This window comes from Ascidiella aspersa, chromosome 6 (assembly GCF_963924565.1).
Source record: "Ascidiella aspersa chromosome 6, kaAscAspe10.2, whole genome shotgun sequence".
NCBI classification, from domain to species: Eukaryota; Metazoa; Chordata; class Ascidiacea; order Phlebobranchia; family Ascidiidae; genus Ascidiella; species Ascidiella aspersa.
The window spans coordinates 23,466,603-23,483,141 of NC_139452.1; the positions used below are offsets into that span (position 1 = coordinate 23,466,603).

Sequence of the window (16,539 nt, forward strand, 5' to 3'; positions counted from 1 at the left end):
ACAATCGCTGTCCGTTGGTTTTGTGGTTTCTGCTTGTTTTTCAAATTAAAGCTAGTAGAAATATTTCATAGCTGATCAATTTATTTTTGTTTTAGTTGAGCACCATTTTATAGAAATGTATTTCTGTCTTATTGGCGCTGGTCTAGAATCCTACCACAGTTCTAAAATCAACGCACAAAATTTGAGTTTGGGTGCGGGTTAGCGTTCGGGTGTGGGTGGGTCAAGTATTATTATATTCTTTGTTTAATAATAATACTTGACCCACCGTAACCCAAACGCTAACCCGCACCCTAACCCAAATGGTGTTTCGTTGTGGTAGGATTCTAGACCAGCGCCGTCTTATTTGTTATGAAATATAATAGACACAGATCCGCGTTTGAATAATTTGCAGCACTGCCAACACAATAATAATTATTTACAAAGCAAAACTAAAACTGAACAGGTTACGAGATTTATATAAATATTTCTGCGTAAAATTTTAATTTAGAATGCCTAGCCCATAATAAGAGTAGCTTTTATCTTTTGTAAGAAAGTTGTCTTGTGGACAGGCCACAGTGGAAAGTATGGCCAGTGCACCCGCGAGTTTTTTTCAACCTTTTAAAAGTGCACCCTGAAAAAATTCTGAACTGCACCCCAAATATGTAAAACACATGTGCGTCAGACGTTTACAGTGCAATATATGTAACTGAAAATCATAAAGTGCACCAGGAAAATCGAAAATGCACCCGAGGTGTACTTTTTTGGCGCTCTTTCACTATCGTACGTAAAAATTAATAAAAAAAAATTTTCTTCAAATGCCGCATACCACAACACATATTGTTTGGGTTAGGGTGCGGGTTAACGTTTGGTTGAGGGTGGGTCAAGTAATATTATGTTTATTATTAATAATAACTTGACCCACCCTCACCCAAACGCTAACCCGCACCCTAACCCAAACAATATGCGTTGTGGTATGCGGTATTCTTATTATTATTTTTTTTGCATAACTTTTCACATGCAATAGTGAAAGAGCGCCACTTTTTTGACCTTTGTTACACCCGGTCACCTGGATTTTTTCGGCCGTGCACCCGCGAGATCTCGTCGAAATCTGCCATACTTTCCAGACTGGTGGACAGGGTGCGAGTTTTACGTTTGTTTGGTCAAGAATTTAGCATAAAGGGCTGTAAAATGTGCACTTGGTTTCCGCAAACCAACTGGAGACTGATGCAAAAATTAATACATATTTTTGGTTGAAAATTTCCTGAAATATATAATCCTGAAAATCAATATATTGTTACTTAATACTATTTTGATGCCATGTGATGCCAGGTAATATAAGTGACCAGTCTTCATTTCATGGCACTTTTCTCCCAAATCTCGGGTGTACAGCACTAAATTTTCAGGTGTGCAATTACGGTTTGAAGCACTAAGTTTCACAATCCCAATGCAACTCAACCTTTTTTCAGAAAATCCGTTGTGCAATTTAATTATTCATATCTTTTTTTTTAAAATCGGGTATTTGCCCCGGCCACAAAATGCAAGATGGACTGTTGAGTTGTTTGCTCAGTCTGCATTCTGTGAGGTGCACACACAAGGTGTTTGTTAAAGAAATGTATAAGATTTTGGAGAAAATTTCTGTAAAATGCTGACTGGGTGTTGGGGAAACAATTCCCGCCATTAAGGGACCACAATACAAACTGTCACAAGCATGTCTAGGTAATACTCGCAGTTGCCTCCCAGGTAAAGTTATTATTTTATATCCTTTGGTAAAATATTTTGTCAAACTTCTGAAGTGTGAATGCCAGATAAGGTCATTTTCATTGTCAATTCATGTCTCTGGTGGGTTTATGGACAATGACCTGACTGCTTTCCATATTTAAAGCCGCCAAAGATTTAAGGCTGAAATTCTATGCCAAAATAGGACAATATACAAGCCAAAAAACTTTTATTTCGATAAATTCACTAGGCTGGCGATATTCTACACCAAATGACATTACTGGCATAAAAGTTTCAGACACTTGTAAACAAATGGGGCAAATGATATTTGAAACTATCTTTTAACTATATTTCCAAGATGTTTATTTTACCATTACAGTATGCACCTATGACAACCAGAACTAAATAAAACTATTCCTGTTTCTATCAAATGGCTGTTAGAACAAACTATTTATTAGACACAGCCATCATGAAGGGCAGCTCGCGTCATCAAAGTTTCATTCCAACCAGTGAGAAGCGACAAAGAACATTGGAGTCGTACAATACTAGTAACCAGACAGCTTCACCACTTCTTTTAATGCAGAAAAGCTTTCAAAAGAAACTGCTAGCAGAGAAAGAAAGGAAACTGGCTGAACTTTATCGTATCCAACAAGACAACTCAATGCACAACATTTCTACAAAAAGCAGCAAACAGGTGGGGAAATATTTCCAATCGTCGGCCAATCAACAACCACGACAACTGTCTGCAAAATCCCATCACACCAAGCTACCACCCATTCAAAGGCACACAGTTAAATCACACAGCTACCATGATCACTTTGAACAACAGAAACATACAAATTCAAACTATACTGGACATGCACACCAAAAGCAAAATCACCATTTCGAGTCTACAAAACCAGTTGAGCGAACGGTACAAATTCACAATGATCCAGTTCAAAATCAAGCTGAAAAGGAAAACGAAGCTTCAATTCGGCCGAACCAAGACAGTTTAAGAGCTTTGCGAAAAATTCAGCAAAAGAAAAAGCAACTTCACAAGCTGAACAAACGCCATCAACATGAAGCACAGTTCGAAGAAGAACCTCCTTCTGCTAAACTATCTGATTTTCAACAGTGGCAGATGCAACAAGACAATGAAAGGAAGCAACGTCTCAAAAAACACCAAGAAGCTTCAAGGGTTATAGATGACCAAAGATGGGATGAAATGCCCAACAAACCTAAGCTTCATCACAATCATTGGGAAGAGTCACAGAACAAGAAAAACGGCGGGATGGCCAAGCAAAAACAGAAGCACGACAAACTGGAGCACCTACGTCAAAGAATGGCCGAGGCAGAAGCAGATGAAAGAAAAAAGCAAGAAAATAAAGTCGAGCCTTCTTTCAGGGAGACTGAACACAGGCCGCCATTGAATAAGCACCAGCAGCACCTAGCCAACCCGATGAACCAGACTTACAGCAAGCATTCAGGTTTGTCGGAACAAATGCGCATCTACCAGCAGAACGCCAAGGTCAAAGGTGAACGGCAAAATGATTCGCAAGCGACCATGACTGCATTCAAGAAACCCGTGCTTGTTCGAAGAGACACCCGAAGCACGACAAGCTCAAGAAACTCGAACAGAACGACTTTATCACCCCAGGTTCCCCTTCGAGCAGTTGAAGAAAATCATATGCGACAGAAGCAAACCTGGAAAGGCCCTAAGAAAACTTCTGAAACAAAATATGGAAATGTTCCTGCAACATTACCTTCAGAATCACTACCTCAACAACAGGTATATATTGCGATAATAAATATTAGAGATAGACTGATATAATATTTGGCTTCTACTGATATATATCGGTATAGGATACTATCGGTAAATGTAGACCACTGGTTTTCAAACAGGGTTCCGTGGAACTTAAGGTTTTCGCTAGTACAGACCAGGGGTTCCGCAATTTCTAAATTGTTTACCTAATTGAGGTGTGTTTATTACACTGGGGTTCCTCAAGCCAGTGGAAATATTGCACTGGGGTTCCTCAAGCCAGTGAAATGTTTCCATAGGGTTCCACTCCAGAAAAAAGGTTGAAAAGCACTGATGTAGAATAGTACGAAAATATGATAGAATTTTTCCTGTACGTCAAACAACTTACCCATTTTTTAGCATCATGTCATGTTAAGATGTAAAATAATAGTTTATTAATTAATAAAGGTATATAAACTAAAACGTTATTCGGATTTTATTTTCAGTTAATTCAAGTTTTGAACATTACCTAGATATAAAAAAAAATCGGTATCGGGTATCGGTTTACAAAATTGTAGAAAATCGGATATGAGTATTTGTCAAAAAAAGTTATATCGGTTGATCTCTAATCAATATACTATTTTGCATGCTTATTTGTATTCAATCATACTTCTTTTGTATAAAAAGAGCCTTGGAGAAAACCACAACCATTTTGAGCATTACAAACATAATAAAATAAACAAGTTTAGTTTTTAGTGTCTACAGAGCTACTTGTCTACCCAGCAAATAAATATTAATCGCTTTACAATCAAAAACATATTTGACTGTTTCTAAAGGCTTATATTTGATAATGTAGGACCCAGAGGAGTATGAAGTTGTTGACGTGTCACCGTGCAAAATCTGTGGGCGAAAATTTGCCAAGGACCGTCTGAAAAAGCACATAGAAATCTGTTCAAAGTCCACCACGAAGAAGCGCAAAGTGTTCAACATGGCGAATGCTCGCAAAAGAGGAACTGAATTGGAAGGTTTCAGCGGAGCAAACAGAACAACCGTTTTAAGTGCTAAAATGAAACAAGTAAGTCACTTTATTTTCATTTTGATTGATTCATAAGTTCCAAATCACTGTTGGTTACTAACACCCGGGTTATTATTGGGAGTATGCAGTAATAGTTGGTCAGTACTACTTTAGCAGGGCTAGAGCACAGTATATATCCAATCCATGTGTGTGCAATGACTTTGTTGTTTAGAGGGCATTTCGATATTCATTAAGCATTTTGCTTCCACGCCCATAACTTGCGGATACCTGCACGCTAAGCGACCGTCTTGACAAAAAATGCCTAATTGACTTTTCCAACTATAGTGTGGCCGGAGGTCGTGAGTTCGAATCTCACTGCAGGCTAGTTGTTTATCTAACCTGCCTTGCGTTTATCATTGATGGAAAGATTCGGTGAATCTGCGATGGCTTTTGGTGTACTATTGATACCTAAGCGGTAATGGTTGATCAAAAAGCAGATTCCGAAGGGCTATAAGATCACAGTTGCTAAACACATATGTGCGTGTGTCTTTCATCAATTTCATGCAAATAAAACCAAACCGATCTTCACAGAAGGCCGACTGGCGCGCTCAGCACAACGACTTCATCAGCACGATCCGTCAAGCCAAGAAGGCGAGCGCGTATGTGGCCGCCGGCGGCAACCTGGCCGACCTGCCCCCGCCGCCCCCATCGCTTAACCCCGACTACGTCCAGTGTCCGCACTGTGAGCGTCTTTTCAACCAGAAGGCGGCCGAGCGGCATATTCCGCATTGCAAGGACGCGCGCTCTCGACCGGCCCCGCCGCCCAGCAGCAAAAAGACTAAGAAGAAGAAGAGGGCCTGAGCGCCCGTTCTCGCCGTCTTAATTATATAGGGGTATTTAAGAATATCGGGTCAGAGCCGATGCCAGATGTCAACCGGTGTAGTATTGTTATACGTTCTTTTCGTCTTCGTTATATATACCCGATGCCAAACATATGCCAAACTGATACCCGATGCCAACTGGTAGCATTATTATGTCCGACACTAGGGTGGCATCTCTGCCAAACCGATATCAAATTACTGCAGGAATTTCAGCCATGATATGCAATTAGCTATTCCATCTTGAAAGGCAAATTTATATAACAAAATTTAGGAGGTTAATACCTGGACTTAATTAACTTTTCTGTAACGTCAAGCAAAAGTGGGCCCAACAACCTAAAAAAATACATTTAGTAAGTTTTCTATTTAATCTACTTTGCTTGTTTGAACATTGTTGTGAACTTATTTGGCATCGGCTTGAATAACGAACTTTTTTTCCAAAATATGGGCGATCCGTAACGCAGTAAAACTTAAGTATCGAACATCATTAAATAAGAGTAGGCCAAAATAGGTTCTATAACATGGGTTCTTAAACTGGGGTCCATAGACCCCTTGGGCGTCCGTAAATTAGTTTTAGGGGGTCCATGAAGGCCAAATTGAAATATTAGTGTATATTTAAAAAGTAATCATTTTTTCAAAGAAAGCAGTTTAATTAAAAACTAAACGGTTTTGCACTGACTGTATTAAAACTTCATTTCACTTTCACAGTTTTTAGAACGGAATCAACTGATTTATGAAGCTTATTTGTAATGTGACGTCAATTTATGACGTCATTTTTTGAAAATTTTTGCCTATCGTGGTCCACGCGAAGCCAAAAAAAATTTTAGGAAAAAAAAAAAGTTTAAGAACTCCTGTTCTATAAGGACCGCTAAGCTGAAATTTCCATTACGATTATGGCGCCACAAAACTTTGGCGTTATATTTTGTCCGACTTTTTCAATAAGGCCCCAAATACCGAATTTTCCAGTTTGACGATTGAGGCTGAAAATCGATACCAGGTTAAAGCACCTGGTGCCCTCTCGACAATTTTTACTTTTTTTATACTTAATTTTATTGAACATGTCGTTTTACCTTTCGTTTTTGCAAATGTCGGAGTCAAGGCGCTAAAGTATAGAGCAGTGGTCAACAAACCCTTTCAAAACAGGACGGATAAATCTAAGCCAGTGGTTCTCAACCTTTTTTCTTTCGTGGATCATTTACATTGCAAAAAAAAAATTCTGTGGCCCAATACATTTTTATGAAAGAAAAAACTGTAAAATAGGTTTAGAACAAAACACAGCAGAACGTATTTCAAAACAGATTATTTATTCAACCGTGCATTAGTGAGATAATTGCGGTTAATAAATTTACCTTCCTTTTTAATTCCTCCCCAAGATATTATTCCTGTAAAATTACATATAGTGACACAAATGACACTAAATCTAGATTTTTTAAATTGGTCTGTGGCCCACCTCAAATGTTCTTATGGCGCCCACTGGTTGAGAACCGCTGATCTAAGCACTGGCGTTCGCAGGTTGGACAACTGTAAATATTAACGATCGCCAGCCAGATATAACATTTTGTATTTACCTTATTTGACTTAATTATTGTAAAGCGACGGAAAGATAACATAAATTTTCATCAAAATTTATACTGGGCTTTGCATTTGACTAACATTTCAGTTGATATAGTATTGATACCCAAATTTTAGGATTATTAAGGAAATATAAGGCTGGCCGGAAGAAATAAACCGGTTGGTCAAAACCAGGCCGGGAAAAATCTCGTGTTTTCTGAAACACGCTGCTTTTTGATTGACATTTTGCCAGTTTTATAAAACTGTACATCATAACCCGCAAACAATATGCTACTACAACTTAAATATCCTTGTGTACGTTCTTACAAAAACACCAGTTAATTTTTGTCTAACCCCAAACACGTAAATACGTAATCCCATTTTTTTTTGTAATATCCAACGTTCTTTTTCCCCTAGTGTACTTTATTCAACTCTTAAGACATAGTGGGGTAAAGAAGGGCAAACGACCTTTTTTTTCGTGATTCCTTCGTTTGCCAACCGTACGGTTTGCAAAAGGCACAATTCTTGCCTGTGCGGTGTGCCTTTTCAACCAAAATAAGCCACCAATTCGTTTTTTCTTTATCGATTAAAATGCGTTTCTTGATATCGATTTGAAAAATGGTCGGGTTTATGATGCGGTAAGCTTACACCACGTCAAGGACGTAGCTTTATAAACTGTAATCATTAAGATATCTTGCCATGTTAAAGATGCTGTGAGCTACTCGCTGCTATGCACGCGGCTTGCTATTGCGCTGTGTTTTTTTTTGTTTTTGTATTTTTCATAATCTATATAACAGCAGCCAACTATATGTGACGCTGTGATGTATTAAAAACCAACCTGAAGCGAATCAATTATTTTCATGGCAGGATCCGAAATCCACAGAAATTGCGTGCTAAAAGATTTTGTTTTTTATAATCCCGTTGAACGTTTTTCTTATAATTTTAATGCAGTGTTTTAGTGTGTATGCAACGTTTGGTCTGCTGTGTGCTGTTCTAAACTTTCCACGTGTTTAGTCCAATGTCGGCACAATGACATGCGGTATCACACCAGCATTAAGTGCCTCGCGACTCTGTCGTTTTGTTCTTCAAGAAATGTTTTTATGCGCGCGTTTTCTTCAAGAGTTGTGCTTTTACACATATACAAGTGTTTTTGCGTTTCATTAAACAAGCTTTTTTGTGTTTTAAATCTTTATTTGCTCGTTTCTACCCACATTGTTTTGCGACGACCTAAGTGCAGTTGTAGACGATTCGTTTTGAAATGACTTTCCCCAGTCAGTCATTTTTGAAATAATTTAAGTCCAAGTAGAGACATATGTTTAAAATATTAAAGTCAAGTTAAGCAATTTAAAAAAACGACTTGAATCAAGTCAAGACTTTGAGAACAGTGACCTAAATGCACTTGTCATGAGTAAAACTTTGACACAGGCTTATTTTTTTAAATTAATTTAGGCTTTAAGTTTTTTATACAGAGTGGATGTCAGGTATGGTATATAGGAAGTTTTAGTTTGTTAAACGTATCCAGAAAATATATCGATCAATGAATTCCTTTCACAAAAACATATATGTTTACCTATAGATATTAATTGACGAAATGAGAAATCTGGGAAGGGTACTGTTAGCCAGGGCAAAATTTATGAACTTTTAGAATTTAAATTGTAGATAAACATTCATTTTTTAATAATGCTAATTACAACCTAAAATCGCCTTGTACAGTTTTTAATAGAATCGACATAGATTAGCATCGCAGGAGTAGAGGACTGCGATCATAATAACACAGGTAGCCTTGTAGAACACCACTCATAAGCTTCAATCGAACCACAACATGTAGACAATACAATTCCACCCAACGGTTTCCTATTGTACACCAACGAACCTTGGCCGCCAAGCCTATTCCTTGTTGACACGGTAGAAGGAGGTCGCACCCTTCTTTCTGTTTGATAACATTTTCGTGATATTTGTCTATTTTTACGTTGAAGAGAAGTCATCTGACTCCATGACGTTCTTATTGTGCGACAGTGTGATTGGAAAATTTGTATGACAAAAATCAAGGCAAAAACCGCCGTTATTTCAAGTTTTCGGGATTGCGAATAAGTTATTTTTAAATGACTGAAGTTAATCTAAAATAATTCAAATCATTAGCATTGTTACCGAATAGTAAACCAATAGTCGGATTTGTTCTCATTCCATCCTGCATTGTTACCAAATAGTAAACCAATAGTCGGATTTTTCTCATTTCATCCTGCGTATTTTATGACATCATAATCACTAAAATCAAACAAAGAGCAATCGCACTGTTTACGCGTAATTATAAAAAAGTATGACATTAAAAACATCATTCCACGCCAAGCTATTTGCCCAAAGGCTTGGAATCATTTGTACAAAAAACTAAAGTTAAGTCTTTTTACAGAAAATACCTTTGTCAATTTAATTGGATTTAAGGCAAGTCATTACAACCAGGTCTGCGGAGTAGGTTAAACAACGAGTACGACTACGGCCTAAAAAATAATGTCGGCCAACTTCTGTCGAATTACCGGAGTCTGGTTACGATTGAAAAGTCCTGTGTTCCACACATCCAGGAACCAACTTTTTTACGGTCGACCTCTAAAAACATTTTTGATTCGCGTGGACCAGTGTAGGCAAAGAATTTTAAAGATAACGTCACAAATTGATATCACAATACAAATAGACTTCAAAATCTGCTATTTCAAGTACAAATCATGTGAAAGCGCAATAGGAGAGTAAGCATACATTCAGTGCAAAAACTTTTATTTTTAATTTAACATTTTCTTTAAAAAATGAATAATTTTCAATTATGGCTTCATGTACCCCCTAAAACTAGTTCACGTACTCCCAAGGGGTTCATGGACCCCAGTTTAAAAACCCTGACTTATAGGTTGGATAAACAGCAACCCTCTCATAGACAGGGGAAGATCCAGTGAAGGGGCCACGTAGCCATGCAATCGCACAATCTGAATTTTTTTAAGTGTTAATGCAAAGCCCTTCCCCGAAGTGACAAAACTCTGTGACCCGTTTTGAGTGTTTTTGGTTCACTTGCAACAATGCCAAAAAGCTGTATATGTAGGGCAATGAGTGTTTGAATTAATGTCATGCATTTAGCGGTCATTTGATAAACATGTTCCCCAACAGCGAAGTTGCTGTCCTGAGTACATTTCTTCCGTCTAATATAGGCAATCCTAAAACATGGATGACAACGAATAAAAATCATACCTTTACTAAAAACAATTACAGAATTTCGACCAGATATTGTTAATCATTTTGTCGTTTGTAATTAGCTAAACATTTCGCGTTTATTTTCGCTTTGAACGTTTAGGTATATTGTTTAACGTTTTAGGTATATTGTTGGTGTGTGCACAAAGTGTTCGATGGATGTTGAAATGCGACATTAGACTTGATTATAGTGTCAGAAAAAAACATAAGATTAGGTCTACATCAAATTCTGCGCGCTCTACACGTTTTGATGATAGTCGAAACAATTGTTTTTAATAAAGCTAACTGAAAGTGACAATAAGTGATGGGCCGCACGTAAATATCAGGCGGGCCGCAGGTTGGACATCCCTGGTTTAAAGGATATTTGCGATACAATGCATTGAAACAGTTCACTTGTGATGACATTTGTTTGGTGTGTTATTCGTGTCAAATGCTCGTTTTCGTTACTGTTCGAAACGCAACTACCCGCAGCGTAAATATTTCCCCCCAACGCCTTGGCAAACTTCCTGATTTCCTTCCGTGTTTCGAAATGGTACGGTTCGTCAATATCACTTTTGATTTAGTGCGGCCTGCTGGCATTGTTTTGCGAATTCTGCTGCACGTTATAACGTACTTAGCCTACTTCCAGCAATTCTTAAAGTTTAAACAAAAGGCTTTGCAAGACAATTTTTTGCTCCGTTTTAAAAAACGATCAGAGATTAGTTTGATCGAGGCAAAGTTACGTATTTTAGCTGAATTGCAGCGGTTTTGCAAACCCAAAGTTTCCTACGGGTGTGCATGGAATGTCACAGTAATTATCTGTGCTATTACCTTAGCTATAATTGTATTGTTACAGGGTTAACTGGTTAATCTTTTCGTTTTGCAGGTTTCTTGCGAGTGTAATTCATTTGTTTTGCAGATTTCTTGCGAGTGTAATTCAAGTTTTTAACATTCGCAACATGTTTTTTTAACTAGTAATTAGTCTCTTAACTAAAAATACCCGAAATTCCATTCATAACATTTATTATTTTAAAAAAATGGTATTATTGGCTTGTTGTTCAAGTTTATAAATTTATACGTACCGGTATTGGCATGGTCTTGACAGAACTCAAGTTTTTTGTGTTATTAAAAATAAGGCAGTTCAGTGGTTGCTTTTAGTTATTTCAAGGAACGCGTTCTTAGGTGGATGACTACTCATAGTGGAATAGCTGTTCATTAAACATTTTACCGTGTTTTGCATTGTTAAAGAACTGTTAAAATTTTACATCTATACCAGCAGAGGCCATTATTTGAGAGGGGTCGCATAAGAGTAAAAAAATATCTTGGCGGGCCGGGTCTCAAATAGGATCTAAACAAACTGTGGGCCGTAGTTGGTCGAGGTCTATTTTATACACTCTGTTTCTCTTACCAAATTAAATTTGCAGTTTGTTTTGTCATATGTAAAAAAAACGTTTTTCTGTAGCCACAGGGTCGGTAAAAACTTTCTGCACATTTTGACAAATCTTACGGTTAACTGTGTTTAGCTGATACTGATTTTCATGACTTGTCAAAAGACCTACATTGAAATCCGAAAGCCAGATTCTAATTAGGCCTAAAGGATGTCATATTATGACTACAGCGGAAAGTTTCTAGATGAGTATCCTGCAATTGAAGACTATTATCATGCAGGTATTTTGTTTGTAGCGGGAGTTATTTTTTGTGCGCTCTATAACTCAGTGCAATTATTTTATAACCACAACACTAATATAAATTACAAAATGTTAGTCTATGACAAGATGTCTCAACCGTGGCCTTCAAACCCTCTTGGGGTCGCGAAGCAGTCTTTGAGGCCACGATGATAAGTTATATCATTTTAATCATTATCCAGTTAAACTAGAATTGGTGGGTTTCATTTTGACTTTAGAGTCATTCCTCGTGACATTTCATGACAAAAGTGTTAAACGCTCATTGATGGTAGTAATCACGCAATTTTGAGAACATTTCTCTACAACCACAAATTCATCTGGAATATCGATATATTTACGTTGCTCTTTAACTCAAAATTGAAAAAAAAGATAGATTTCCGTGTCCATATAGTTTAGCTCTATATAAATGTTTGTCTGCAATCTCACCGAAACTTGTTTGATAACTGACGTGACCTTATTTAGCTAAACGTTATAGTTAAGTAATGTATAATTATGTAAGTAAGTATTGAAGATTTAAGTTGTTTAATTATGTCACAGTAACTAATTGCAGGAAAGCAAGTTGCAGATTGCTAAGGGTAAATTGATTGTCATTGTCACCAGAAACTATGAGTTTGTCTATGCATAGTAAAAATATTTTGCCATATTCTGGTCACTTAAACTGAACAAGGAAAATGAAAGATCAAGATTAATATCACTAAGAGGAATAGATTAAGTGATGGGAATATAACAATACATGTTTGGCACGACTAAGAAGTGGTTAAAAAGAGAAATTGAGCCCATTTTCAAATAGTTTAAAATATCTGATCTAAACCAGTGGTTCTCAACCACTGGTCTGCGAACCGGTGCCGGCCCGCGACAACTTTCCTGCCGGTCCGCCAAATGTATTACAATATCTGAATTCCAAAATGCAAGATGTTAAAGCTTGTGGACCAAATTTAGAACTTAGCCAGTTCCGTAATTTGTAGCATTGTAACGTAACATAGATTTAATCGTCATCTTTCGACTTTATTGAACGTCAAAATGCTGCAAGTGTTGTGCCCAACTGTTTAAAAGTAACATAAATAACTCGTTTAGGTCTTTAACTTGCCAGTTGTATGTGAAAAACTTCAATAGAATCGAACCAACCACGTATAACACGAATGATATTTAAAAGACAGCAGCAAATTGCTGAATAAATTGGAGTTTCCATTATTTGCTTTTAAGTTGCATACTTTTGTCGTAATTACATTTTGGGTTGATTTTTTAAGGTCTACCGGTCCGCTAAATTTGTTTTGAAGTTTTACCGGTCCGTAGGCTAAAAAGGTCGAGAACCACTGATCTCAACAATGTTTGAAATGACAATATTATAAGTTAAGGTGCCATCTAACTGCAATTTTGTTTGATTTAGTTTCAAGCTAGCAATAATTTAGTACCAGTCTCGCCATAAATATAGTTTTAAGTAAACATTAAAAAAACATATTAAGTCATTTTAGTTTCGTTTCTTCAATATTTGAATTAAGCTATAATTTGATATCGTTTAAAACGTAGTAAACGAAAATTTATCAGGTTCTACTGAAGTGGAACATTATTAAAAGGAATAGTAACCCCTGATTTAGAGACTTATGTGAAAAGTTTATATGACAAGCTCAACAAACTTAGACAGCTCCGACCGTGTTTTGAGTCACAATGTAACAATGTTTCGTAGCAGAAGATTTCGAAGGTGAAACATCGTCAGAGGTCAACTGGCCTAAGGTGGTCTTCTCAATGCTGATCTGCGTCATTGGATTGGTTGGAAACAGCATTGTCATTTTCATTATCCTTGTTCTCAGGGAATTCAGGAAGTCTGTTACCCATTGGTAAGCCACACGTTTCAATTGTTTTAGACCAGGGGTCGGCAACCTACGGCCCGCTCCGGCATGCCAATGTAATTCATCCGACCCGCCGCCTCTTTGACAAACTAAGCACGAGTCCATTTAAAATACTTTTTGACTATTTTAACGACGTAAGTGCAAAAAACTTTCGCGCTTCGCGCTAATAGACCTTCATCCGGTTTGTATACGTTTTGATGCTGTCTTTTGAAGTTTTGAACTAGATCAGCGCTTCTTTACCGTTGCGCCATTTTTTGTGCGGCCCGCAGAGGCCTTTCTGGGGTTGGTTTTGGCCCGTGACTAGAAAAGGTTGCCGACCCCTGTTTTAGACAAAGCTTTAAAATCGCTTTTGTGCGTTGTTAGAGAAGTGTACCGGTAAAGCTTACAATGTTTTCTCTTTTCTAATGGTGTTGCCATCAACACAAGTAGTATACATTAAGATTTATATTAAGAACTTTTTCTTATATGACCTTAAAGTAAACCTGTTATTTGGCTTGGCATCCGTTTTGTGCTGGATATATATCCCGTCACCTTAAACACAATTCCAATTGTCGTATTTAAATTGTTCTGATTTTGTCAAAAAACATCAATATGCTGAAATATTACTTTTTTGTAGATTTTTTTATTGATTGTTTTGCTTTCTCAAAACCCGGCTTCGTTGTTTTATTTGTTGGAAAAAATGTCAAATCTGTGTTAAGTTACAGTACGGCTGTGTTTCTTCACCTAATTGTATAGTTGCTTCGAACAGCTTCTTAAACTTTTTTAGTTTTGTTCACATCTAGCATCTATCTCCAGATTTCATTTACCCTTGTCTCATGATATGATAAAACTATCTGGTCTATATATAACAGCACCCGGAATATCCGCCCTGCTCGCAAGCTATCATCCATTTCTGACGGTTCACCCTTATTCACCCCTTTTGGTTGGTTCACCCCTGCAAAAATTTTATTCACCCTGGGGTGAACCATTTACCTGATTAAGAAACACTGGCTTCGAATATTAATATCGGTCCGGATCAAGATTTCTTTAAAAATAAAACTGTAGGAGAAATACGAAACCTTAGCTCATATTAAATAAGTTCGAAATTATTTATGCTGTCTATCTTATGTTTGGTTCACTTTAAAATAGTTCAGTTAAAATAATTTGGTCGCCAACGCTTTGCTGCTATAGTTTCGCTTACTACTCGGACGCCGCAAAAAAAATTGTGAAACTTTACAAAGTTTACATGAACGGTAATATTGCTAACAAAACCTTTAGGTATGTCCTTCAACTTGCTGTGGCCGACTCCTTGTTTCTTTTAACTTTACCCTTCAAATCCTCCGAGGACATCAACAAGATGTGGATCTACCCTGAATGGATGTGTAAGGCGAAGGAAAGCCTGCTCTTTCTCAACTATTACGCGTCTGTTTCATTTCTCATGGTGCGTAAAATAGCTTTGCTTTAGAGAGCCATTTTGTAAAAACCTCATTTTTTTTATCGACACAGATACTAAGAAAATATGTGTTATTCTTTTTTTAACATTAAATTAAAAAAAATATATTTACATTAGTGAGTGTTTTGATGTTATTAACAATCACATTAAAATTTTGGGCACTGTCCTATTGATACGATTTAAGAAGATGTAAGCAATTCAAAAACCATTACTAAAAATTGAGAGCAAAAACACAGACATTTAACATTTAACAATAAATCATTTTAATTTGAAACCGCAATATATCTAACTAGCCATTTTACCACTGGAACACACTACAAATCTGTAAAAATAATAACATCTAAAGAGGAACTTTCTATAATGCCATTTTATTAAGATCAACTACATAATAAAGTCAAATACGCAGTGATATCTATACGACAGAATATGACCTCAAATCTCCGAAGTAAGACTTAGAAATAACGGAATAAAGTCCGAACTCCTTAAAATAGGACCTACAGCCTAAATAAGACCTAGAACTATAGGGAGCGGGTGTTGGACGATTGGGCACCCGCCGGTCTGGCATCGACCGTTTTTGCATCGAGGTTTGGGCGCCGCTGGTTTCACACTGGGCCATTAGCCTTGTTTGGAGGGGTGGGGAAATTACTAGGGGAGGGGTGATTAACTTAGCGGGGAGATTGTGGGTTATAGGTAAAAGATTGTTTAAACCTTATTCTGGCTTTTTAGGTCTTATTCTGACAGGTTTAGCTTTAGGTGTTTCCGATTTAGACCTTATTCTGCTACTAATTAGAGGGGTTTAGCTTTAGGTATTTCTGATTTAAACCTTAATCCTATTTTGGTCTTATTCCGAATTGTGTTCACATCCGACGTTGTTCTAAATTCGGTCTTACAAAAATCTAGGGATGTCGTTTGTTGTCCAGGTAATGAGCGTGGATCGCTACGTGGCTGTGTGCCGCCCGTTTTCCGACAGACTCCAAAAGTTGCGCAAGCTTAAACTTGCCGTCTTCGTAACAATGCTGACTTGGTTGGTTTGCTTTTGCCTGTGCATTCCTTCAATGATACTGGCACGCAAGGTCGGAGAGCTTCCGGCTTGTAGCTGCAGGTATTCTTGAGTTTTGCCGAAAACATAATCATTCGATGATAAAATAAAACAAGCACTTATTTTCAATCTTATTGTTGTAAAACTTAACATCGTAAAAATTAATAAATTCCAGTTTCTCTGGTTAAAGAGCATTTGTAAATCATATTAAAATTGCGCAATGTAAATTAAAGTATATCCAAATGTGGTACAAGCGCCTATAAACAAGTAATTCTCAAATCACTTGGTCATTTTGCAATGTAACTGATTTGTATTACTAGTATAGGCAATAGGCATATAGGCTATAGCTATTATTATTGTGTCTATCACCTATTATTATTGTGTCTATCACCAAGCCGTATAGTAAATATCACTGATGGCCAATTAGGTTCGACGCGGTGTGACTTATATCTTAGTGTGACCTAAGCTGATAA

General features: G+C 37.2%; 2 protein-coding genes across 4 annotated transcripts in view; both read left to right on the forward strand.

Moving 5' to 3' along the window:
* The first annotated feature begins 1,871 nt into the window (after positions 1–1,871).
* LOC146140878 (uncharacterized) lies at positions 1,872–7,979 on the forward strand. Its single transcript, XM_083392733.1, has 3 exons — positions 1,872–3,463; positions 4,269–4,487; positions 5,019–7,979. Exons 1-3 carry the CDS (start codon positions 2,126–2,128, stop codon positions 5,286–5,288), a joined length of 1,827 nt encoding a protein of 608 aa, XP_083248859.1. The 5' UTR covers positions 1,872–2,125; the 3' UTR covers positions 5,289–7,979.
* A 3,565-nt stretch (positions 7,980–11,544) lies between these two features.
* Positions 11,545–16,539, forward strand: part of LOC146140879 (uncharacterized) — a 33,001-nt gene continuing 28,006 nt past the window's right edge. For 2 of the 3 annotated variants that reach the window (XM_083391539.1, XM_083391538.1), the window contains exons 1-4: positions 11,545–11,731; positions 13,433–13,583; positions 14,853–15,015; positions 15,948–16,129. In XM_083391539.1, the coding sequence (XP_083247665.1) occupies positions 11,662–11,731; positions 13,433–13,583; positions 14,853–15,015; positions 15,948–16,129 (566 nt within the window). In that variant the 5' untranslated portion in view covers positions 11,545–11,661. The remainder of the gene's footprint in view (positions 11,732–13,432; positions 13,584–14,852; positions 15,016–15,947; positions 16,130–16,539) is intronic. The other variant, XM_083391540.1, reaches the window with a different exon arrangement.